The 24,699-nt window shown below is 44.2% G+C and overlaps 1 protein-coding gene across 1 annotated transcript in view; it reads right to left on the bottom strand.

Annotated features, from left to right (window-relative positions):
* Positions 1–2,326: 2,326 nt before the first annotated feature.
* Positions 2,327–24,699, bottom strand: part of LOC136678886 (activated CDC42 kinase 1-like) — a 56,241-nt gene continuing 33,868 nt past the window's right edge. Inside the window, exons 3-15 of the mRNA XM_066657063.1 lie at positions 23,618–23,795; positions 21,816–21,886; positions 17,312–17,521; positions 15,188–15,340; positions 14,258–14,535; positions 13,690–13,816; positions 13,053–13,294; positions 12,703–12,897; positions 11,530–11,621; positions 8,917–10,259; positions 6,391–6,486; positions 6,171–6,298; positions 2,327–5,087 (exon numbers count right to left, since the gene is read on the bottom strand). Coding sequence (XP_066513160.1) covers positions 5,081–5,087; positions 6,171–6,298; positions 6,391–6,486; positions 8,917–10,259; positions 11,530–11,621; positions 12,703–12,897; positions 13,053–13,294; positions 13,690–13,816; positions 14,258–14,535; positions 15,188–15,340; positions 17,312–17,521; positions 21,816–21,886; positions 23,618–23,795 — 3,120 coding nt within the window. The 3' untranslated portion in view covers positions 2,327–5,080. The remainder of the gene's footprint in view (positions 5,088–6,170; positions 6,299–6,390; positions 6,487–8,916; positions 10,260–11,529; positions 11,622–12,702; positions 12,898–13,052; positions 13,295–13,689; positions 13,817–14,257; positions 14,536–15,187; positions 15,341–17,311; positions 17,522–21,815; positions 21,887–23,617; positions 23,796–24,699) is intronic.

The following is a 24,699-nucleotide window of genomic DNA, read 5'->3' as shown; positions in this document are numbered from 1 at the left end:
CGGTGCAGTCTCCTGTCCAGGACGTGTCTGGAGTTGGGTTTTTTCTTTATTAGTTTCATTAGTTTCTTAGTAATTTAGCCTCAGCAAAGCTACTATTGCTAACAAATACTGGGAGTCAACAGTCACCCAGACAGTCCAAGTGGTCTCTGTAAAAACACTTCATCAGAACATCTCTCAAACAGCATCCAAGGTCTTATTTATAGAGAATAGGTCTGAGACAAACGGACAGACGGGGAGTGAGATCAGCTGCTGGCACCAACACTAAACGTTGCAGCGCTTCCTGCAGAGAAACCTGCGAACACTGCGTCCCCTGCACTCAGCACTAATCACGCAACAGGGATTAATAATCCACACAGAACTGGAACATGGCAACAATAGCAGAGATCAGGAAGATGAATGAGCAGAGACCAGTAGGGCATCATCCGTGAGCATCTGGCACACAGAGAAAACAGGAGAAAACAAAAGAGAAGTCAGAGGAGAAAACAGTGGGGGGGGGGGGATAGAAAACAAACAAACAGAAGTAAACCAGAGAGAAATCAGAGAATGAGGAGAAAAAAAGAGAGAAAACTGTAGAAAATGGAAAAAATAAAACCTGAGAGAATAGAGGAGAAAAAAATAGTCAAGGAGAAACAGGACAAAAACAGGGAAAAATAAACGAGAAACAGGAGAAAACAGAAGCGTAGGGAGGAAATGGAAGCAGAAACAGAACTGAAACCCATGAGAAGCAGAAAGAAACAACAAAAAAACAGGAGAAAATAGAGGGAAAAAACAGAAAAACTGAAGAAAAGTTGGGAAAAACCAAGAAATAGAGGAGAAAAGAACGGAGCATAGCAGTAAGTGGAAAACGCTGATTTAAGGCCATTGTGACAGGGTCTTCTGGTGACTTCTGGTGTTGGTAACAGTTGTGACATCACCACCGAGTCCAGTCCGACACCTGCTCTCCTCAGTCAGAGAACGAGAGGCTGGAGTGGGCTTGAACAAGTGAAGAGAGAGAGTGAGAGAGACAGTGTAGAGCAGCCCAGGCCTCTGATTTAAAACCCGATATAGGAACTGAAACGGGAACGCTAAACTCTGGACGGTACTGGAGTGTCCAGTTGGGCATAATTGGTCCTGAACTCTCTCGGCCTGTGGGAGGGTCGTCTGGAGCCCAATGACACCAAGGTGGCAGCAGTTTCCCAAGTTCTGCAGGAGAGCGTTACCTGTCTTGGAAGCTTATGTTAATCCTCATTCTCCCCATCAGGCCTTCACGATGTATCAGACTCAGGTGGATGGTGTTCACCTCCAAGCGTACAGAGCTTCAAAAGTGTCAGAGACTGTTTGAAAAGACGCTGAGGAACTTCACAAATCTGGAAGGAAGTGTGTGTTAGTCCTCACACTTCCCACACTGGCAGCATCATATCAATAGGAGGAGCTTGTTAAGTGATGTAACAATCAGGAATAGTGTTCTCCTCCAAGCGTCTCTAAATCTGATCTCTAAATACTCAGATGCGGTCTGAAGAGATAAAGCGGGGCTTATCTCATCTCTCTCAGAGGGTGCATGGACTAGAACAGCTTTGTAGTATCCATCCATCCATTATCTGTAACCCTTATCCAGTTCAGGGTCGTGGTGGGTCCAGAGTCTACCTGGAATCATTGGGCGCAAGGCGGGAATACACCCTGGAGGGGGCGCCAGTCCTTCACAGGTCAACACACACACACACACATTCACTCACACACTCACACCTACGGACACTTTTTTGAGTCGCCAATCTACCTACCAGCGTGTGTTATTGGACTGTGGGAGGAAACCGGAGCACCTGGAGGAAACCCACACAGACACAGGGAGAACACACCAACTCCTCACAGACAGTCACCCGGAGGAAACCCACACAGACACAGGGAGAGCTTTGTAGTATTGTGGTTTGTTATTGGAAACTTAATCATTTATGGAAATATTTGTGGGTTTTTATAAATATTAATTTCTGACCAAAATAACATTCAAAATCATAGAAAAATAACCTTTTGCTGAATACATCTGAACAAACAGAGAAGGTTTAGTAAAGTGTGTTTGCTAAAATACCATGTCTTTGATATATTAATAGATACATATAGAGATAAATATGCTGTAATATATTAATACCTGACAATTGCACTGGATTTGATGAATGGCTGTCGAGTTCAGAATAAGACTGATGTGTCATACAAAGATACATGAGCTGTCCCAGCTACTGGAGTTCTGCTGGAACGAAGGAAAGCATGAAAGCAAGGATAGAGAACGATTTTTAAAAAATTATTTTTAATAAAAAAAACATATATATATATATAATGTATAAATTCTATTTCTGCATCAACACCTCAGAACTTGAACATCGAGGTTTTATATGAACAGCCACTGAGGAAGGCATTTGCAAACAGGGGGCGGTAAGATCCAGAGGGAACAAGGTTATTTCAGTCTCAGAAATACAGCAAAACGTACCCATTGTGTAGTGTGCGAATACTAAGACTTGAGGGAGGTCTCCGCGGTCCACTACGTGGTCAAGTGATGGTCACTTGAGCTGGAAGCATTTAAAATGTTGGTAAGGCAGTTCAGTACAGCTCAATGCAGTTCTGGAAGGCGCTGACCGCTGCCTGGACAAAAGTCTATGAGGTCAAGGGGACTGAGCCTGAGGAGAGGCCAAGTCACATACACAGCACTTTCTAACACTACACAATTTCACAGAGCTACACCGGACACTAACAGGCCATCGCTGGAGACTGGTTTAACGAGCTGTTCACTGGACGGAAGCTAGCTGGACCTGCATGCATCCACGTCTAAAGCTAAACGGCTATAGCTGTGCTTATGAAATCTCTCCTAGCTGTGAGATTGTATTCCATTTCTATTTTTAGTCCAGCTCGGTTGTCTGGAAATTCAATTCTAGACTGACTCAGCCACTCTGCCCACAAACCCTCTTCCCTAGCAAATATTGCTACATTAGACCAGTTTTACGTAGCATTGTCCAAGAATAGCCTTGATATTAAAAACATGAGCCCCAGCTGATGAAAACCTGCACTAAAACCTTTCAAATAGCAGCTAACATGGTATCACTGGAGCTCAACACACTTGGAGGAGAGCACTAGCTGCTGATTTTGCTATATTAGCTGAAAGACACTAGTATGACTTAGCATCGCGATGAGTTTTTAACTGGCTAAGCAAAAACAACATCAACAGCTTCAGCTAATTTAAATCTGCTAGCTATGCTTCTAGTGGCTACATGGTTTAATAAAGCTTCATAAATGTTTTAATTTATAGATTTTGGATTATATGACAAATAAATATTTACATCTTAACCCTTAGAGCAGTGTTAGCGCAGCTACAGTGGCTAGAACTGTGGACAATGCTAACTTAGCTAGCCGACGGCTAAAGTCTGTTATCTTTTTTACATAGCCAATGTACCTGATGTTTATCTCTACAAAACCTATAATCTATCCTCATTGAATGACAAAATAAAAGTCGTGTAAATTAAATAAGACTAGCAACAAGTAGTTAACCTAGTAACCTAGCAACAAAAGCTAGGAAAGTGCTGATTTGTGGGCGGAGCTTGGAGACGCTATTAAGGTGTTTAATTAGGAATAAAGCAGCGCTGCTCACTCCCAGCTCCACAACTGACTCACTGCTATAGAGAGAACAGATTACAGCTTGTCGTAACAGTCTGACTCTAACGTTATACACGGAGTGTGGTTTTCCAAAAGGGATTTCCTGATCCTCTGGGCATTACATTTTAAACTTAACGAAGGCTGCTGATTAGTGCTGAGCAGAGCACCAGAGACTGCAGCGTGAGATAAAGACAGTACCAAGAGAACTTCTCCACTGTGCTTTCAGGTTTTTTAAAGTTTGAAACTGGACCCAGTTAAAACTCAGTTGTGCTGCTGTGGATCTGTGGCTGAAAGCCCAGAAGAACCGGGAAGAGTGCATTCTCAGCTGGAAGATGAGGCTCTTTCCTTCTCAGAGTTGCTTCCCGTTCAATTTTGATGTCCATGAGGTCATGTGCTTTTTTGTTGAGATCTGCTCTGAGCTCTAGAAACCTCAAAGGCACTCAGCAGTGCTGCGCTGCTAGCGATTTTCAGTCAGAAAGTAACACATTAAAAAGTTTTCACACACTGGAGCAACACGTATCTCAGTCAGTAACGTAGGGTTTACAACAATGGAGTTTTAGGGTCACTGTTAATAAATTAATATTGAATCAGATTTAAAAAAAAAAAAAAAGACAAATTCTAGAGAAAACTGGCAATATTTTTATAAATAACTTAATACACTCAGAGGAAAACACACCATCGTCCAGCTGCAGGGTCAAATAACACCAACCTATTGCTGATGAATATCTTCTATTGGTGAAACCTGTATAAAATACTGAAAATTGCACTAGAAACAATGGCGTTTTATTCTTTTAAATTAACACTCTGCTTCAAAATAATACTTTACCCTTAAAATATACACTCAATTCCAATACTGGCATCTTTTCACCATTAATTATACAATTTTATTCTCAAATTGTCATGGCTTTATTGTTGAATGTTCAATATTTAGATTTTTTAACAGTGTCTTTAAAACTCCGGGGTAAAACAAACAAAAACAATAAAGTTTTTTTAGGGAGAAAAATAGGAAAATATAAAAATCTAGAACACTCAAGCTCACATTTTCTTGTAGCAGAGCAACATAAACAAACACTGGCAAAGACCAGATGAGGCAATAACCAGTAAAATACCGCCTCAACGTCTAGAATCAGAGGATATATACACACTGTACATACATTATCTCAGAGTCCTCCGTCTCATCGTCTCTTATTACTCAGCGAATACAAAAAAAACACTATATGAAACAGAAAGAAAAGTCAACTCAAATGGAGCAGCAGCACCTTGTTTTCCGCCTGAAAACAAAGGATAAAGTCTGAACTCAGTAGTGCACCTACGGAAGGGTCTGTGGAGGGACTTGATTGGCCGTTATGGGACAATAACAGTACTGTTGACTGGAGAGACAGTGCTGGAGAGACAGTCATGTGTCTCTGTGCTCTGGGCAGGAGAACACTTCAGTCTGAATGGTTGTGGAGCACAAGGACACTTCCCCTCACCTCCTGTGAAAACACAGAACACAGCTTTCAGTTTCAGGGATAAACAGTGGCGTCTGTTGTAGAAGGACACAAGCCCCTCACTGAACACAAACTGTTTTAAAACATGTCCACCTCAAGGTGCTGGGCCTGCTCTGTGGAGCATACACTGATTCATTTTGGGGCTAAAAAGAAGTCTGACTCCTCATCTCATGCTTTTTTTCAAATTCATAGAAAATATTAAAAAAAACAATAATAATAAATCATTGTCATAAACATCATCTGCTTCATTTTGGAGGAAAAAACTGCAAGTCTAACAGCTTCACCCCTATCACTGGTGTCTCTGATGCTGTGAAGCCTGGGCAGGGGTAGCATTCATTACTCATTAGTGACATTAGTGAAGCAGCCAATTCCAGACACCAAACACGCGAAGGTTTATTTTTATAATAAAGAGTCAATATTAGCATCAGGTGAGAAATGTCACATCCCAGCATTTTGCCTGTTTACAGAACCCCTGGATGACGTTGAGAAAGCCCCCCAGAGCAGGAGCGGGTGTTCGTATCGCATCGTTCTTTTCCTATGTTCTATTCAAGTGGGAATGGGATGTAAATGCTTGAATATTCTGCATTAATAAAACACACCAAAAATAAAGAGTAAGGTGTGTTTAAACACCACCGGCCGACACCAGATGAAGCCAAACAGAGATGAGTAAAGTGGGCAGAAAGACAGAGACGGAGCCAGAAAAAATAGACAAGGCACTATTTTTCTCAGGGACGATTCACGAGGGCAGAGACAAAACATTTCAAAACGCAGGTCTTGCATTTTTTACCGACTGTAATAAAATGGAATACGCTGACGTGGAAAAACAATTGGAAGCACTTTTTTTCCCCCTGGTGGACACGTCCTGTCTGGGCATCAGCAGAGTGCAGAGAGACTCCAGCTGATGGTGAAAGAGCACGAATTGAAGGTTTATTTACCTGCTCTTTCTTTATTTTAAAAGATTACTTCGTGACAGTCTCCTTCAGAACGTTAGTCAGACTTTCAGTGAAGTCTGTGGGGTGGTGGATCTATGGGGGGTTTAAATGAAGAGACACTTCAAACCTGTCCTACCTCTGTTTGACTGAACCGTAGGAGTCTAGGAGCTGAGTGCTGGCCAGCTCCAGATTCCAGTCAAACATTTCCAGAATCTTATGGCACTCCACTCTGGTCTTTAACCCCAAACAGAAGAGCTGTTCTACCTGGAGAGAGAGAGAGAATCATTAGATAATGAACCGTGGAAATGAAGTGCTGAATCACTGAAGCGTGAAAATGTGGTGAACAGAGCGGTAACCTTCAGATAGTGGACAGCTTTCTGGACATTCCAGCTGTGGTTCTGCAGAGCCGTCTGACACTCCTCAATGGTCACGCCATGTACCGCCTCCTGGACCTGAATAAAACACAACCAGCCAATCACAACCAGCTCCAGAGTTTACACACTGATTAAGCAGCGAGATAAAACAATACAATACAGCGTAGACATTAGGGCTGTGTCATATCGCATGGTTTGCGATAATATCGTCATCATATATAAAACAATAAAAAAGTCTATATCGTGATAACAGTAATATTCGGACTTGTTTATGTAATGATGTCATGCAGGTATCCGTAATACGAGTCATTTAGGCACAGTGACGTCTGGTGGACAGTGGCTCTGAGGTGGAGGAATTGCCTCCAAAAATAGGGGAGTGACCTCAGTTGTGGTGGGTTGGTTACAAAGTATCAGATATAAAATAAACCATGGTTTTAGGTAAGAAATGAAAGAAACCTAAAACAACAGAAGGGGGAAACAAGTAATCTGTTTCACCACCTCGAGCAGAAGCACCTGGTTGAGGAGGAGGGGGAAAAAAAATGACATTAGAATATTTCACTAGCTAATGAGCTCTAACCCACGCAGATAAACTCCACTGACTCAGCATCGGTTTTATACAAAATCAGAATCTTTGTTACTTTTGTTTACAAAATAAGCAAAAGTTTACAGATGTGTCACTTCTTCTGAACATTTGAAGCTGTTACATACACTAAAAAATTTCTTGTAAATTTTACAGTAAAATACTGGCAGCAGAGTTCCCAGCCATTTACCGTATTTTTACAGGAACACTACTGTATTTCACATTTACAGCATATTACTGTAATTAAATAATACAATAATTTACTGTAAATACTGTAATCTACAGTAAAATACTGGCAGCAGAGTTCCTAGACATTTACCGTATTTTTACAGGAACACTACTGTATTTCCAATTTACAGCATATTACTGTAATTGAATAATACAATAATTTACTGTAAATACTGTGCTTTACAGTAAAATACTGGCAGCAGAGTTCCTAGACATTACCGTATTTTTACAGGAACACTACTGTATTTACAATTTACAGCATATTACTGTAATTGAATAATACAATAATTTACAGTAAATACTGTAATCTACAATAAAATACTGGCAGCAGAGTTCCTAGACATTACCGTATTTTTACAGGAACACTACTGTATTTCAAATTTACGGCATATTACTGTAATTGAATAATACAATAATTTACTGTAAATACTGTAATCTACAGTAAAATACTGGGAGCAGAGTTCCCAGCCATTTACCGTATTTTTACAGGAACACTACTGTATTTCAAATTTACGGCATATTACTGTAATTGAATAATACAATAATTTACTGTAAATAATGTGCTTTACAGTAAAATACTGGCAGCAGAGTTCCTAGACATTACCGTATTTTTACAGGAATACTACTGTATTTCAAATTTACAGCATATTACTGTAATTGAATAATACAATAATTTACTGTAAATACTGTAATCTACAGTAAAATACTGGCAGCAGAGTTCCCAGCCATTTACTGCATTTTTTCCAGGAACACTATTGTATTTCAACTTTACAGAATACTACTGTAATTGCACATATTTAAATGTACAGTAAATCCTTTCAGCAGATTTGCCAGGGATTTTTCAGAAACAGTACCTTTTTACAGATGAACACTAATTAGAAACAGTATCTAAATTACATTGAATTCTTTACTTATACTGAACAATACCAGCATGTAATATTTTTGTAATAAGATTATATATATATATATATATATATATATATATATATATATTAGGGAGGCACAGTGGCGCAGCAGGTAGTTTCACAGTCACGCAGCTCCAGGGACCTGACGGTTGTGGGTTCAAGTCCCGCTCCAGGTGACTGGATGATGGTATGTTTTCCTCTGAAAAAAAACATTTTTGTGTGTGTTTTGTCATATCGGCAAGAATACGGTTATCGCCAAAATACCACCTGAATGTCATGATATTAATTGAGGGCCATATCTCTCACACCTACTAGACATTTATTACATTGGGTTTATAATACAATATATAGCATAAATAAATATAGAAAACATTACAGCATAAATGGCAGCTGGCCGTTTCAAATCATGTGAAACAAAAAATGAAAATGGAGATATAGGAGATGTTTCTCCATGAAACACTGCCTGCTTTTTGCTGCCCTCTTCTGACACAGAATAACACCTGCACCGCTACCATTACATTACGTCTAAATACACAGAGCACTGCACAAACTGAGCAAACAATTAATGATTACACCATTGAGTTCAGCGGCTTGAGGCAGCGCTGCAAATTCGCAATGTGAATTCCCCCAAAACAGAGCCTCACTCCAAGTGCAAGAGGAGTCAAGTAAGGCTAGAGATCACTTCAGAGGTCACCCCACACTCCTCAGATGGCAAACATGCCTCAGGTGATGATCTACTAGCAGCTAAATGGGGAAAACTCGACTAATCCGAAACCAAGAAGAATCGATGTTCACCTGTTTGACTCGGTCAGGAGTGCAGACCGCCTCCACCCTGCTCCCCTCCGCGGACCCTCTGGGGAGAATCAGAGAGTTCCTGACGCCGGCTCTGCCTGAGGAACCCATCAGACTGCTGTTGTTGTTGGAGGAGAAGTTGCATTTGGGCTCCCCCTGCTGCTGGACCATGGGTCGAACCGTAGCTGTGTTGATGCTCCGCCTCTCTTCTCCAGTCTCCGACTCTTTGAGGAACTTGTCGTAGCGGTCCAGATATTGTGGTCTCTCTGGCAGGAGGTAGTAGTGTGTGTTGCTAACTTTTTTACCATCTCGGACAATGGGGAGGATGCAAGGGCCTTTGGTCACATCCTTGTCCTTGGATGCGTGGATGACCTTTGGGGCAGCGTATTTAGGGTCCGATGCAAATCTTTGGGTGGTAGGCATGAGTTTACCAGGAGATGTGGAGAGGTAGGAGCCATAGATAGATGCTGGAGAGCAGTGGCTCCCCACGTGGAGTCCCATTGGGCTCGGGGTGCGAGAGCCAGGCTGAGACAGAGGGTCCCTTGGGGGGATCTGAGGAGGACGCTCTTTGTCCTCCTCACCTCCAGAGGCTGGAGAAAGTTCGCCCGACCAACGAGCATATTCTGCTCCTGTGCTTTTAGGGGGTCTGGGAGGAATCGGGATACGAGGCGGAATTTGGGGTTTGTCCTCGGATGTATTGAGGACGACCTGCCGATAAAGTTCAGAGTTAGGAACGTTGAGGCGCCGCATGCACTCCTGCTGGAGCTCCTGGAAGATCTCCGCCGACTGGGAGAAGGTTCTTGCTCGGCTTTGTCCTCTGGGCAGGAAAAGATTGTCCTCTATGGAAATTTTATCCTCATGTGTGGGAGTGCGGGGTGCCTGCGGAGAGCCTGGTTCGGCACTGTTGATGGAGCTGACCTCGATATCGTCTTCGTCCTGTGCTACATCGTCGTATGCTGGGGGAGGAGGCAGGGGCCTGGAGTCCCAGTCCACCACAGGAGTGGGGTGGAGTGGACGAGGAAGGTATTGGGAAGGGCTCTGGGGAGGAGTTCTATCCAGAAGGTTATCTGGGTCCAGGCAGAGTTTGGCAAAGGTAAGAACTTGGTTATCCACCACAGGGGAGGGGGAGGGAGTACCTGAGGGGAATTCTTCCCCAAAGTCTATGAGGGAGACCTCGGTCGAGGTCCCACCTCCCGGAGTCCGCAGACCGGAACTAGGCCTGGTGGCCGAGACCCAAGCAGACGGCTTGAGTTTGAGGCCTTTCATGCTGGCTCTCTTTAACGAGAGACGCCGGAGTCCGGAGGAGGTGAGGTCCTCGTCTTCAGTAACAGAGTCGTAGGTTGGCTCTAAGGGGACACACAAGCAAAGTTCATGAACACTGTGGTGAGACAATCTTATTGTACACTTAGTATAGAATGTGTGAATGTGTCTGGGTATGTTGGACTGGGGGGGGTCCTGATGACCAGTTTTGGCGTCACTGCTGTAGGGTGGACGACATTTGTTTTAATAATATATTTAAATTAAATTATATACAGCAAAAGTCATGCTGTTCTGCTGAACATCAGCACACATGAACCCCCTCCTCGCTTAGCGCACTACACAAGCAACTAAAGTGTGGGCGCATCAATGGCTCTTTGTATTAATAATAATAATAAAAAAAACATGTGAAAAGCAGCATTTCTAATGAATGTCTTAGCATTTTAATATCACATCTGTGACACACTGAAGCTCCACTGGTTCTTAAATCATGAAAACCAGAGCTCCCTTTTCCAGACAGAGGCAATGAACTGGAGGGCAATCCAGCCGCTCATTAGTAGAACATTAGGAGCACTGAACGCTTGAGAAAATTGATTCTTCACAGCGTAGCCCTCTTGTACGGCAAGTAGTCGTTCCTGCCACAAAATAATCTTTAAAAAGCCTGACTCCAGCAGAGGAGGTCCACCCAAGCGTAAACTCATCTCCCGAATGGAGAGAAGTGCTGATAACGTCTGCAGCAAACTTCTGTGAGACTTTAAGCCTCAGACACACTCTCAAAGCCTGAGGGAAAACAGCGTTCCCAAGCTCACGCCGAATCTGACGCTGCTCTTTTTCCTCTGAGCTCAGGGATGCTCACAGATCAGTGGAAACAAATCATTAGTGGATACAGAGCCTGTAAATATTTGAAATATTTGTCCAAAACACAGCTATTCATTTTGAGGAGTGCTGGAGCAGAAACATTTCAGAAAATACTGACGATTTAAAAAAATAAAATAAATTGGGAACCAGAGAGGAAAGAAATAAAGAAGCAGAAGCAGCACATGAATCAAAAAGGAGCCACACTTACTCTTTAAGAGCAGAGCCGGCTGAGGGGGCCGAGGGGGAGGCACCTCTGCTCAACAGCGCCGAGAGACAGAGAGGCAGAGAGACAGAGAGACAGAAAGGCAGAGAGACAGAGAGACAGAGAGACAGAAAGGCAGAGAGAGAGAGAAAGGCAGTGCGGGTGCGGAGGAGATACAGCACGTTGAAGAGAAGTGAAAGAAATTTGAAAAGGTTAGGGACGGTTAAAGAAAAGTAAAGAAGCAGTGCAAGCCTCGGCAGCTGTGAATTAATAGAGCTGAGAGAGGGGAGAGGGCTCACTTTTGGCTCGTCCTGGAAGCTGAGTGGGTCTGGCTACATTCGGATCCAAGCCTAGAACGTCCGGAGGGTCCATGGGGTTCCCCAGATACAGACTGCAGAGAAGAAAACACAGCGGGGCACGGTGGAACAGGACGTTAACAGACTTGAACAACCCAGGAGGAAACATCTGGAGCTGAAAGTGGGCAGTGTGCTGCTGCCCTCTAGTGGAGAAACACGTAAGCACATTGAGTTTGAGGCTCAGCGGTGGTTTACAACGTCTTAAGTCGTTGTTTTATGTGTCGTATCGTATTATCTATATATACACACAGAGGAATCCCGATTTGAATGAGCTTTGTGGCCAATTCCATCTCCAGGACTTTTATACTATTGTTTGTTCTTTTATTTATTACAGTTTTAGAATTAAATCTTACATATAATCCCCTTTCTTTCTGGAAAACAAATGGTAACGTACCTTTAGAGAACACACCTGGACTTTAACACCACTGATGTACCTTTAAATGTATATTTAAACTGTGTTTACTTTCAGAGACAATAATGCACCTGTACTGTGCCTTTTTTTTCTGAGTGTACATGCGAGCTGAGTAGGTACCAAGCAGTGGAAAAGCACCATACGTGTTTCATCTGAGAGCACATTTCTGTTTGAATAAAGCTGTGGTTGCCCAACTCTTTTTATGCAACTTCTAATTTGTAGCTGCCACTTTTGGGAGCCACTGGAATAACGCACTGGACAGTTCTGAACCTAGCTGTGGTCATCTCAGCACTCTCCTCAGATAGACGCAGGCCAGTGATTCAACTCTTCTGAAACACGTTGTTGACGTTGTTTCCGTGACCACACGACACGTCTTCCCGAAATGAGAAGCTACTCACTGCATCATTGAGGGCTGAATAAACTGTACCCAGCTGGAGCATACTAATCACAGCAGATATCGTCCAATCACAGGCTCTTAAAGATTAGCATAATTAAATCCAAATGGCGACTGTTTGTTGAGGCCAGGCAGTGTATAAAACAAAGGATGTGTGTGTATTTCCTGTGAATGAAAACAGCACAGATGTCTATATTTGTGAGGTTTATTAGGCAACTAAAGCCTAAAGTTAAATGGGTGAAGAGCGAAGTGGACAGGTCACTGTTTTAACTGGAACTAAGAAGTGTGAGATGGCGGCTTTGTGTCTTACTCGTCGATCCTGTCAGGGAAGCCCCAGCAGCGGTGAGGGTTGGAGTCTCCGTGGCCTGTATGGATGAAGCTGTTCTTCAGCGGGCGGCTGATGTCATGAGCCGAGAGACCAGCCACGGAGGTGACGGTGTTCCTGGGAAATTGACCCACTTTCAGAGTGCGCTTATTCTGCCCTCGCCACCAGTAGTTCTCCGCCCTGGACAGAAAGAGATAAGGATCAGTGTCTGGAACATGCACCATCAGCTCTTCTCCTTTCTCCGGGACACGTTATGCTCCCTGTAGTGAGATCAGCGGGAGAGGAGCCCATTTACTAGTTCCCTTGATTTTAAAAGAAACCCCTTAACATCTCACCTGCCCTCGATGATGGTGATGATGTCGTTCATCTGGATGTGCAGCTTGTCCGACTCCTCAAAGTCCTGCAGGGCCCTCATGTCTGTGGGCATGGTCTCCACCAGGAACTCCCTCAGGGCCATGAACGTGGGTCTGTCGTCCGGTTTCTGAGCCCAGCACTGCAGCATCACGTTATAAATGTCCTGGGGACAGTCCTCGGGTTTGGGCAGGCGCTCGCCCTCCTTGTCGATCTTATGCAGGATCTGAATGTGCAGAGAAGCTGGTTAAAGCCATGCATGTATTTCAAGGTCTGGGTCCACAATAAGAGGTGTTTACACACTTTAGAACATCAGGGATGTTTGATGTTTGTCTCTTGGAGTTAGGAGATTTAAACCAGATGGACCTTGTAGTAATCTCTAACACAGCATTTCTCAACATTTTTTCGATCACGGCACCCTTTAAATGCATGCAAATTTTCATGGTAAAGTTTTGTAACTGTCGTTTGTTTGACGGCACCCCTGACGAAGCCAGACGGCACCCCGGTGGAGAAAGTTAGAATCAGACACCTTATATGTTGTCCTATTTGCTGCTTTATCATCTTTCTGAAGCTCAAACACATCTGGACAGAGGGTCAGCGCTGGTGTAAACTGGTAAATACCTGACTGCCATTGAGCCCCAGCCATGGCTCCTGTCCGTACGTGCACATCTCCCACAGAGTCACGCCAAACATCCAAGTGTCTGTAGCGTGGGAAAATGTCCGGGTTTTCAAACTCTCCGGGGCACACCTACACACACACACACACACACACCATAGTGAGTTCAAACCATGAGTTCATGAAAAGGACCCTGGTACATGTAGGTGTTGTCTCTTTTCCTATGAATCTTGGCCTTATTCTCTTTCACCTCTTTCTTCTTCAATCTGTTTCACGTACTCCCTCACTCCCACTTGTTCCCTCGTTCACTCACTCTTGTTCCCTCGTTCACTCACTCTTGTTCCCTCGTTCACTCCCTCACTCACTCACTCTTGTTCCCTCGTTCACTCCCTCCCTCACTCACGTTCCCTCGTTCACTCCCTCCCTCACTCACGTTCCCTCGTTCACTCCCTCCCTCACTCACGTTCCCTCGTTCACTCCCTCCCTCACTCACTCTTGTTCCCTCGTTCACTCCCTCCCTCACTCACTCTTGTTCCTTCGTTCACTCACTCACTCCCTCACTCCCTCCCTCACCAGGCGAAGGGGACTTTGCGGTGCTCCTGCATGACGTAGTGGTCGTCGTTCTTGGGCAGGGCCCTCATCAGGCCGAAGTCTCCGATCTTGACCAGCTCGCTGGATGCCAGCAGGATGTTCCTGGCCGCCAGGTCACGGTGGATGAAGCGCTTGGACTCCAGGTAGGCCATCCCATTGGCTATCTGAATAGCGTACTGACACAGAGTGGAGATGAGGAAATGCCCCTGATTCTTCCTCAAACGGTCCAACAGAGAACCAAGAGGAGCCAGCTCAGTCACCTGGAGAAAGAGAATAATGAGTCTGGATGCCAAATCCAGGTCTAATTTTAGCCCACTCCCTCCAGTCTCAAGGCCCTGATTAGGGCTGTACCATATCGTACTGTTCACAATAACATCGTCATAATTTTTAAAACGATTTTTAAAAATCTATATCGTGGCATTAGTGATATTCTGACTTGTTTATGTAGTGATGTCATTCAGTTACCCATAATACAGCATGCGCTCTTTACATGAGTCATTTAGCCACAGTGAAATACGGTGGAAAGTGGCTTGTGGAGGTGGAGGAATTTGCTCCAAAAAAGTGGAGTGGCTTGTGGAGGTGGTTTGATTGTAAAATATCAGATGTACAATAAACCGTGGTATTATTGTAAATAAATGGTATTAGGTTAGAAATGAAAGAAGCCTTTCATTTTATTAATATATATTAAATATATTTAACGGAATATAATTCATATTAATATAACATCAATTGTGTTGCAATAGTCTGTTTTTGAAATTAATATAAGTATTTTTCAGTGATTTGTTCTTATCGCCAAGAATATCATTATCGCCAAAAATACCCTGAAATATCATGATATTATTTCAATGCCATATCGCCCACCCCTAGCCCTGATCCGTCAGCACACACACACACACACACACACACATTTACCATCTTCATGGGGTGAGTGAGGACCACGCCATAGAGGCGGATAAGGTTCTGGTGGTCCAGAGAGTGCATGGCATTGACCTCGCGGATGAAGTCATCCAGAGCATCCGGCTGATTCAGAACATCCGTCTTCAAACACTTCACTGCCACGTTCAACTGGAGGAAAAAATAAACACATCAAACCGAGATCACTAATGCTGCGTTAAATTTGAGTTCACGACTACATCTCCATTCACTGACATCACAAACATGAACACTTTATATGAACTGTGCAGTTTAGCCCCGCCCATTCACGCTGAAGTTATAAGAAGTGTTGCAGCCTAAACCGAGGCACAGTGACTAAAACTGTAAAACAGCTGGAAACTGCTGACCCTTTCGGTTCTAAGTGGACATTTTAGAGGGAAAGAGGGGCTTCAGCCTCCACTTAGAAGCTCCGCTGCAGCTGGAATGACCAGTCCATCTCAGAATCCCACAAAAATGCTGATAAACCCCATGGGGGGCTTCTTTAACACCGCTGTAAGCAGAGCGTCTGGGCCTAGTAACATTATTCCCAGGATGACTGTTCTGTCGCAGATGTGGAAGTTGGTTGTGTTCCACGCTGTAAAGATTTCTCGTAAATGCCACCACGATGTGATCAGGATAATTAGGATGAGATTTATGTGGAGCCCATCTGGATCCGCTAAGCCTCAGACATCTAGAACAAACACTCTGGGTTTGGTTTGGAAGAGAGCTGCACCCTATAAAACTAGTGCTGTCTAAATCATTCCATCTATCCCTGACCAGAGCAGATGGCCAGAGGAGTGATGTTCTCACTCTGACCCCTAGTGTGAGCACGTGACCCTTGGCTCATTTCACGCCACCACTGACACGTTAGAGCCCCTAGGTCTCCCAGTGGCCAGGCTGAAATAATCTGCCCCCGTGACACACTGCTGTTGAGTTACCACTACATTAGGCAGCAGCACAATGCCCAGTTTAATGTACAATCTCTGAACAGGACTTACGTGCTGTCTTAAGTGGAACCTAATTGTTTTCTTAAGAAAAGCGTCCCAAACCCTTAAATGTCCCCTTAAATCCCTAAAGTCTTCCCTTGAAAACAGTTAAGTTTTGCATAAAGCTACTTAACCTTCAAGTTATTTAAGGGATTAGAATGTTCCTTACTTATAGGGAACGTCTATCGCTTCCCTATAAGCTACAGCCGTTTGTACGTGGGTGATGATTTTATTCGCTGTTTGAATTACCACAGAAAATCATTTGTAACTGGAGCTGTTTAGTTTTGTAGCACTTTCAGTAATGCAGTTAGCCATTTTTTGAGTTTGGAGACATTTCCACCTTAATGGATCTGAAACAGCAAAAATAAGTCAATATTATGCACTTATGGAACAGGAGTAGAGCGATATCCTCATTTTGGTTCATGCTTTTCAACATGAGCAGAGAGACAGAATGCCTAGCATACCGGACTGAGACAGTTTGTTTTTTTTGTTTTTTGTTTTGTTTTTTTTAACTTATTTACAGACACTGCGGCTTCATTAACACATTAGACCAGTTTCGATCACACAAATGGTGAGGAAACATCCACTGAAATTTATCAAATGTATTTTTGGATTACAATTGTGAACTACACCTTTAACTCTCAGTCCCCTTCAAATTATTTAAAGGACTGCTTCAACTTAAATACCAAAAGATGGAAAACATCTTTATGTTGATGTGTGTTCGTCATGGACCACAACAGAGACCTTTACAGCTACAAAACCTCAGTGACTGCTGTAAATCCCTTATAGTTTTCCCTTCATTAAGTGAAACGTCTGAGGGATTTTACGTAACTCTCGTAAGTAATTCCCTCGGGTAAGTTTGAATCCTGCTCCGCTTTCTTCACACCTTTAACTGAGCTGAAGCCTTTTAAGAGGCCACAGGAGTGGAGTTTATTTAAACTGAGATGATACCAGTAATAATCCACAGGCTGCAGAGTGCTGTCACTTTCCCACTGCTTCCTGACCGCTGCCATTCACACGCCTCAGAGTCTGAATGGTGTCTGAATCACGCATCTGCAGAGTCACTCACTGCCTGGAACAAAGAGCCTTCTGTCTTACTGACACACTCTCTTCCTCTCTCACTCAGTCTCTCTCTCACCACTTTTCCGTTGGGGGTGAACCACTCTCCTCTCTTGACCACTCCGAAAGAGCCATCTCCGAGCTTCTCACAGAGCTCCAGCTCTTTCTCGCTGATGAGGCAGGTGAGAGTCTGTGGCTGGCCGTCTGCGGGGGGAGTGGGGGACAGTTTGCGGAAGGTGCTGGACGGCTGGGGCTGGAAATCTCCGTCTGGACGTTTCCCACTGAACACCTGACACAAAGAAGAGAGAGGAACATCATTCAAACCTGGTGTTTTGGACAAACATATACAGAACCCATGTTTACATATGGTCATTGTCCAAAGAATAACATCTATCTCCATGTTTGTGGGTTTTTAGTTCACTACATTTGAACACAGCAGCTGTCCTTCTCACTGTTTTAAACTTCCTTGACGAACGGACCAATAGAAATGCTCCATATTTAAACCCTTTTACATCGACTTCCATTGAAATTTGAGGTTACTGTTTATGAATGAGATACATGTTTTTCTTTGGACAGCGACGATTTGTTTCTCTATTGGTGCTTTTCCACTGCATGGAACCTACACCACTCGACTCTGCACGGGTCTTTTGCTTTTCCACAGGCCAAATCTGGTACCTGGTTGCTAACTTGACCGCTGCATGTTTTTGTGTGGTTTTCAAAGACAGCGGGGGGTTTTGCAACGTCACAGGCTCCGTTTTGCAGGGGAGCTGGACCCGTGGGAGGAAAAGCTCCATATTTATACAAGGGGTGGTCTACAGAGAAAATGCAGAAAAGTAAAAAGAGGAAATTAAGTAGAGAATGAGAAAATGATTTCAGGATTCTGGCTTTGAGATTTATACAGTGGAGGAGCTAAAGGTTGCAAGCATGTGTGTGTGTGTGAGAGAGAGAGTGTGTGTGTGTGTGTGTGTGTACACTTTACAGCAGCTCTGACACTGACAGACAGACAGACAGAAATAGAACGCTTGAGAGAACTGGATCCTCAAAGAATGTGACAGACACCCGGGCGGAGAAACTCAGTGTTGATACACACACACAGGTTTGTTTCCTTACATTGTGGGGACATTACATTCATTTATGCTCATTTTTGTACATTGTGTAATGTTCAAAACTCCTCATAACACAAGCCAATACCTCACCAGGCTCTGACCAGAGAGAGAGAGACAAAGACAGAGAGAGAGAGAGAGAGATAGAGATAGAGAGATAGCGACAGAGAGAGAGCGATAGAGAGAGACACAGAGACAGAAAGGGAGAGAGAGAGAGAGAGAGAGAGATAGAGACAGAGAGAGAGCGATAGAGAGAGACACAAAGACAGAAAGTGAGAGAGAGAGAGAGAGAGAGAGAGAGAGAGAGAGAGAGAGAGAGAAACAGTTGCATCATCCTTCAATCGTGTGGGAATATGTCAAGAGAACTGATACCTTCCGGTGTGTGTGTGTGTGTGCATTCTTGTTTAGGTTGATGTTTGATTTCTGGTGTGACCGGTCAATTTGTCCCTCATCCCACATAGAGAGGAATGCTTACACTTCACTTTCTGAGAGTAAACATGTGTGTGTGTGTGTGTGTGTGTGAGAGAGAGAGAGAGAGACTTAGTTAGAAATGGGTACACAATTATAGCTATGAGACCGACCCTCCTCTCTGTAATTATCTGTGGAAGTGGGAGATTAATGATGTGGAAAGTTAAAACTGAGGAGGGCACCATCTGAGTCAATTTGCAGGTTTTTAAGTGGCTACACACACACACACACACCGAATTAGACACATAGTTGTGCAGCCAGGACACGGTGTTTCTAGATAATGCAAAAAACGTACAACTTAATAATAAACAACAGCTTACACATAACATCACCCAGTAAAACCCGTAAAACACACGCACACACAGACACACACAGAGCTATAAATGCAGCATAACACCCCCACCCTGTGTGTACCGGAGCTAAAAGAGGAGCAGGGTGGACCAGTGTGTGGTTGTTCGTGCTGTTAGTGTACAGAATGTGGCTCCTGTTTAATTCCTCTGGAACACTGAAATCATAGCTCAACAAACGCTGCGCAACTTCCTCAGCTTTCCCTGGACTTCAGCGCGTCCCTCTGAGGGCAGTAAAACCAGTCAGTGTTCACGTTTCCTCTGTTACAGGTTAAATTACTGATGAAAATTAACTCGTATTACACCACAGCTGAGAGTTAGTGCACGGCTACAGCGTCTACAAACAGTAACTCTCTAAAAACACAGATTTATAGCAAACACCACAAGGACCAAACCCCACAGCAGAGTCCTTTTAAATGATAATGAGCCGTTCGCTGAGTGAGGGACAGTTTTTTTTAGCCATTTTCGCTTGGTTCTCTTCATTTTTTTTTTTTTTTCTCTCATCTTTGCGATCTCACATAAACACGAGTGCAGTGCTGTGATTGGACAGACTCAACCAAGGGGGCGGGACAATTCTAAATTCTCTTTACTCTGTAAAAAAGCAGCACAAAATCAGAACCCAGTGAATGTGCACATGCACTCAGCATTTACAAAAAAGTAAATGAACACACACACACACAATTAAATGAAGTAGCCCCCCCCCCCCCCCCATCACCACCACCAACCCGTATTCCATCATAAAAATGACTCTTAGGGCTGCTCTAGTGTTGAGAAGAGTTGAAGAACATACATCATGTTTCAGTGAACTCTCAGACCACAGGACATCACTCAGGAATGTGCTGTCCATCTGAGTCCAGCTCACAAGACGGTTAACTTCATTTCCCCTGGATTCTGCATCTGTCCACACTGACAAACAAGCACAAAAACATACATGCTCTGCAGACTGGACTGCATTATGCTGATGGCTCGCTTGTGTCTAAAGCCCAATAAGACCCCTTCCTGCAGTGTTTGATGGGTCGTTAACCCAGTTAGTGTCCGCCTTTGACCATGTTTTGGGTCAGATGTTGGTCAAAAGGCTGATTGAAAGCTTCCTGCCTTAATATTTGACCAAAGTCTGACTCAGTTACACGCATTAAGAATGATGCCAGGCCCTGAGGTTAAGTGCCTACGAATATAGTAATACCAGTGTTAGCAGTGTTAATCTGATTATTGAGTATTAAAACTAACAATTGTGATAGTTTTGTGATAATTTTTCTCAAAGGGCACAAATGTATATGTAAAAGGTACAATAACATTCATTCATTCATTATCTGTAACCCTTATCCAGTTCAGGGTCACGGTGGGTCTAGAGTCTACCTGGAATCATTGGGCATTGGGAATACACCCTGGAGGGGGCGCCAGTCCTTCACAGGGCAACACACACACTCACACATTCACACACACACTCACACCTATGGACACTTTTGAGTCACCAATCCATCTACCAACGTGTGTTTTTGGACTGTGGGAGGAAACCGGAGCACCCGGAGGAAACCCACATGGACACAGGGAGAAGACACCAACTCCTCACAGACAGTCACCCGAAGGAAACCCACGCGGACACAGGGAGAACACACCAAACTCCTCACAGACAGTCACCCGGAGGAAACCCACGCGGACACAGGGAGAACACACCAACTCCTCACAGACAGTCACCCGGAGCAGGAATCGAACCCATAACTACCTGCTGCGACACCGTGCCGCCCTGGTACAATAATAGAGTAATGAAATATCTGTGACCTGCTTTGGTCAAAACACCACAAAGATCAAACCCCACAGCACAGTTCTGCCCTGTGTAAACAGCCCTGTTCAGAGCGGCTGGTTTCAGCACCTGTTCTTTTAAATAACAATGATCCACTCGCTGTTCACCCCGTCCCCGAGTGCTCAGCGGTGAGGTTCGAGGAGAAGATCTGGTTTTTAGCCGTTTTCGCTCATTGCTCTTACTTCTCCGTTCTCGCTTTCTCTTATTTCTCCAACACTCATTTGTGTCTGTTTCGTGGTGTGGAACCTCAACTGTGCTCTCTCACATTAATGCAGTGCTCTCACACAAGTGCTGTGATTGGAGAGACTTAGACGAGGGGCGGGGCAACTCGTTTTATCCCATTGTTTCTGACTTGGGCAGCAAACAGAAAACAGACTCTGTAGTTTTGTTTCACAGTTTGTGGGTTGGATGGTTCCAAATATAATGTGTATTTGCATGGAATGATGGATTTTTTGGACTCACGATATATGGATTAATTCAGTCGTTCATTCATTCATTGTCTGTAACCGCTTAACGAGTTCAGGGTCACGGCAGGTCCGGAATCACTGGGCGCAAGGCAGGAAAACAAATCCTTTCCTCTAAAAACGTACGGCTGGTGTCTCCTTGAAAGGCCTAAAAACACTTGTCACTGTGAAACACAAGATCAGTCTCTAATTTCCTGCTGCAGGAATAAACAGCTGATAGATTTAAGATTTTTGGTGCAGAGTGAGAGAATGATAACAGCCCCAGAGCTGTGTCCTGGAGTATAACAGAGAGAGAGAGAGAGAGAGAGAGAGAGACGACCTCCAGCCAGAGGCCTCGTGCCTCGTAAATCTGTCAGTGTGTGAGAGTGTGTGTGTCTGTTCCGGAAGATTCCCGCCGTACCTTACTCATCCAAGACTTGCGCTTGCACATGGCTTTCCTCCTCTTTACTGCCTCCCACAGCCTCCTCTGCCCTGGAAAGAGAGTGAAAGAAAGAAAGAAGCTCATGTAAGTTCATGCTAAGTGACCTGCAGCTACAGCTGTATAAGCGACAGTACACGGTAATAATCATCTAATCTGGACAGAATCTAATCAAACGATCGTATGTTAACCCCTCGTTCTCTCTAAGAACTAAACCAGCAATGCTGTTACCCTGACTTCATATGTAAATGACCTCTGACTTGACTGGCTGCCTCATTCTTGGGTGGTTGCATGGAGCTAAACTGCTACAGGCTCAAAAGGCAGATGTATGTGACATCACAACAAAAATAATTAATAATGGTGGACGTAGGAAAAAAGCTGCAGGTCCCAGAGTGCATTCTGTTAACTACACTGAAGCCAGACATGGTGCTGTACTCTGAAAGTAAACGGATAGTTAATGGTTCCATTTGAGGAACCTTCTTCGAAAGGAAGAAGCTGAAGAATGCGGTGAGGGAAAGTACGTGGCAGGCGCATGTAAGACCGGTGGAGATAGGTGTTAGAGGATCTGTAGCCAAATCCACCACATCCCTGTTTGCCGAGTTCACACTGTAGAGATGCTATTGGGATTGTTGATGATGTAAAATCATGTAAAGTCCGCATGGAACTGGTTGCACTGAGCATGCATTAACGGTGCCAGTGGGGCTAGGTACAGCCTTAGTCACCAAGGAGGCCACTGTGTATTTTATGGTAAAGGGTAAGGAAGGACTGTAAAGCTGGCTTGGACTTCACTGTTGAGCCTTCTGGAGGCGCTGTGGAGTTAATTCAGTGAAACACCAACGCGAGGACGTGCCTACCTGATGACCCTTATAAAGAGCTAGTGATATTGTGGCTGGATTGGGTACTCATGGGCTCAATGAGTAACCATAGTTGTTAAGGATAGCTGTTTGCTGATGGGATCATAAAGGGCCACAGCAATATGAGTCTTGAGGCGTAGGATCCAACAGGAATTTTGGTGGCTGCAGGTAGAAGAGAGTGTGGTGGGCCCTATGTGAAGCTCTAATGGATTGGCATAGGATATGTTACATCTTATCTTGTGTATGATTATAAAAAGATAAAAAAATAAAAGAGAGAGAGAGCAAGAGGAGACCACAACCAAGAAAAGAAGTGTCTGCAGCTGGAGGCCGGAGAGTGACGAGTGTGTGAAAAAAGTGTGAGGGGCTTAAGACTAACAGGCGGCTTTGAGAGAAATCCTATTAACCGCATTTGCACTGCACGGTTTGCATGCGCACACACACACACACACACACACACACAGAGTGGAGCATGCTGATCGGGGCCTGGTAGTATACCAGTGTGTGTGTGTGTGTCTGTTCCAGAGCTGAGAGGGAAATATTAACAGGTTTTAAAGGTGAATTACAGCCCGCTGCCTTCGGTGTAAGCTCCCAGCGGTTGGAGTGGAACGTGAAGCTGAGATTGAGCTGAATAAAAAGGAGGAAGAGAATTGCTTTAATCTAATCCCTACATTCACCTTTCACAGCCATGTAAAATGTTCAGACAAACGAGGGAGTGCCACTTTAAAAGACCAATCTGTGATTTTCTACAGTGTCTCTTCTTCATATCGACCCATGGTCATTATATTGACGTCTACAATGACAGGTTACATTACTGACAACAATATTAGTTTGAGATTCTGCACTAAATCTACTGTAAATTAATGCCTGTTATTACGTATCACAACCATAAAAATTCCACGTCGCCTCAGAGGACACTGAAGAGCGGCTCACCTGGGCGTCCCATGCCTATCTTCTCCAGGTCTTCGTTCTTGACGTAGTCGAAGTGTGAGAGGCGTGTGACGTTGAGGTCATCGCGGATTCGGAGGAAGTACTGCTGCAGCTGGACCTCCATCAGCAGCTCCAGCAGCCACTCGGTTCCTTCATCACACTGCATGCTGCTGCCCAGCTTCTGAACACACCCCAACAGAAGTGTGACACCACGTTACTAACAAGAACAAGTGTCACTGATACTAAGATAAATAGCACCTCCTTGTGGAACAATTCTTAAATGTGAGGAACAGCGCTCCTACTGGTGCAATTCTTAACTGAGAATGACTGAGTGAGTGAGTGACACACTACCATGTTGAGACTAGCACAAGCTTCCTCCATCACAATGCCTCTAGAGCTCAACACACTTGCAGGAGAACACTAAGTGCCCATTCTGTTTGTGAGAGAGGTCAAATGTAATAAATATAAATGATATAACGCTGAATTTAACATTGACATTTCTCCAAAACCTTCCTCTGGTTCTGAAGCTTTGTGACGCTCATTGACCAGTGCTTAACTGACCCCATACCAAAGCAGGAAAAGCGTGGGTGGATTAGCATTAAAGCTACTGTAACTCACATGAGCACTCACGCCAGTATAAACACACACCAACACGTAGAGTTGGCTCTCCTTAGCTCACATCTGCTCAACACACACACACCTGAAGTCCATAAAACACAGATGGCATGGGCCTTTATCCAGGCCATATGTGCCTTTTTATTAAACACAGCAAAACAGACACAATGGGCTCTGAGAACTATGAACACTGAGTAAAAACGGAAAGAGAACAGAGAAGGAACAGAACGGCTGTGAGCTCGGGTCGGGGGTGAACAGTGTGCGGCTCATTATCATTTAAATGAATAGGCGCTAAAAGTGGCCATTCTAGACAGAGCTGTTTGACGGGGGAACACTGCTGTGGGGTTTGATCTTTGTGGTGTTTTGACCAAAGCAGGTCACGGATGGGTGGCACAGTGGCGCAGCAGGTTAGTGTCGCAGTCACACAGCTCCAGGGGCCTGGAGGTTGTGGGTTTGATTCCCGCTCTGGG

This window comes from Hoplias malabaricus, chromosome Y, assembly GCF_029633855.1.
Source record: "Hoplias malabaricus isolate fHopMal1 chromosome Y, fHopMal1.hap1, whole genome shotgun sequence".
In the NCBI taxonomy this organism is placed as follows: Eukaryota; Metazoa; Chordata; class Actinopteri; order Characiformes; family Erythrinidae; genus Hoplias; species Hoplias malabaricus.
Note: the sequence above shows the minus strand (reverse complement) of the source record. Positions and strands in the feature narration are given on the sequence as shown.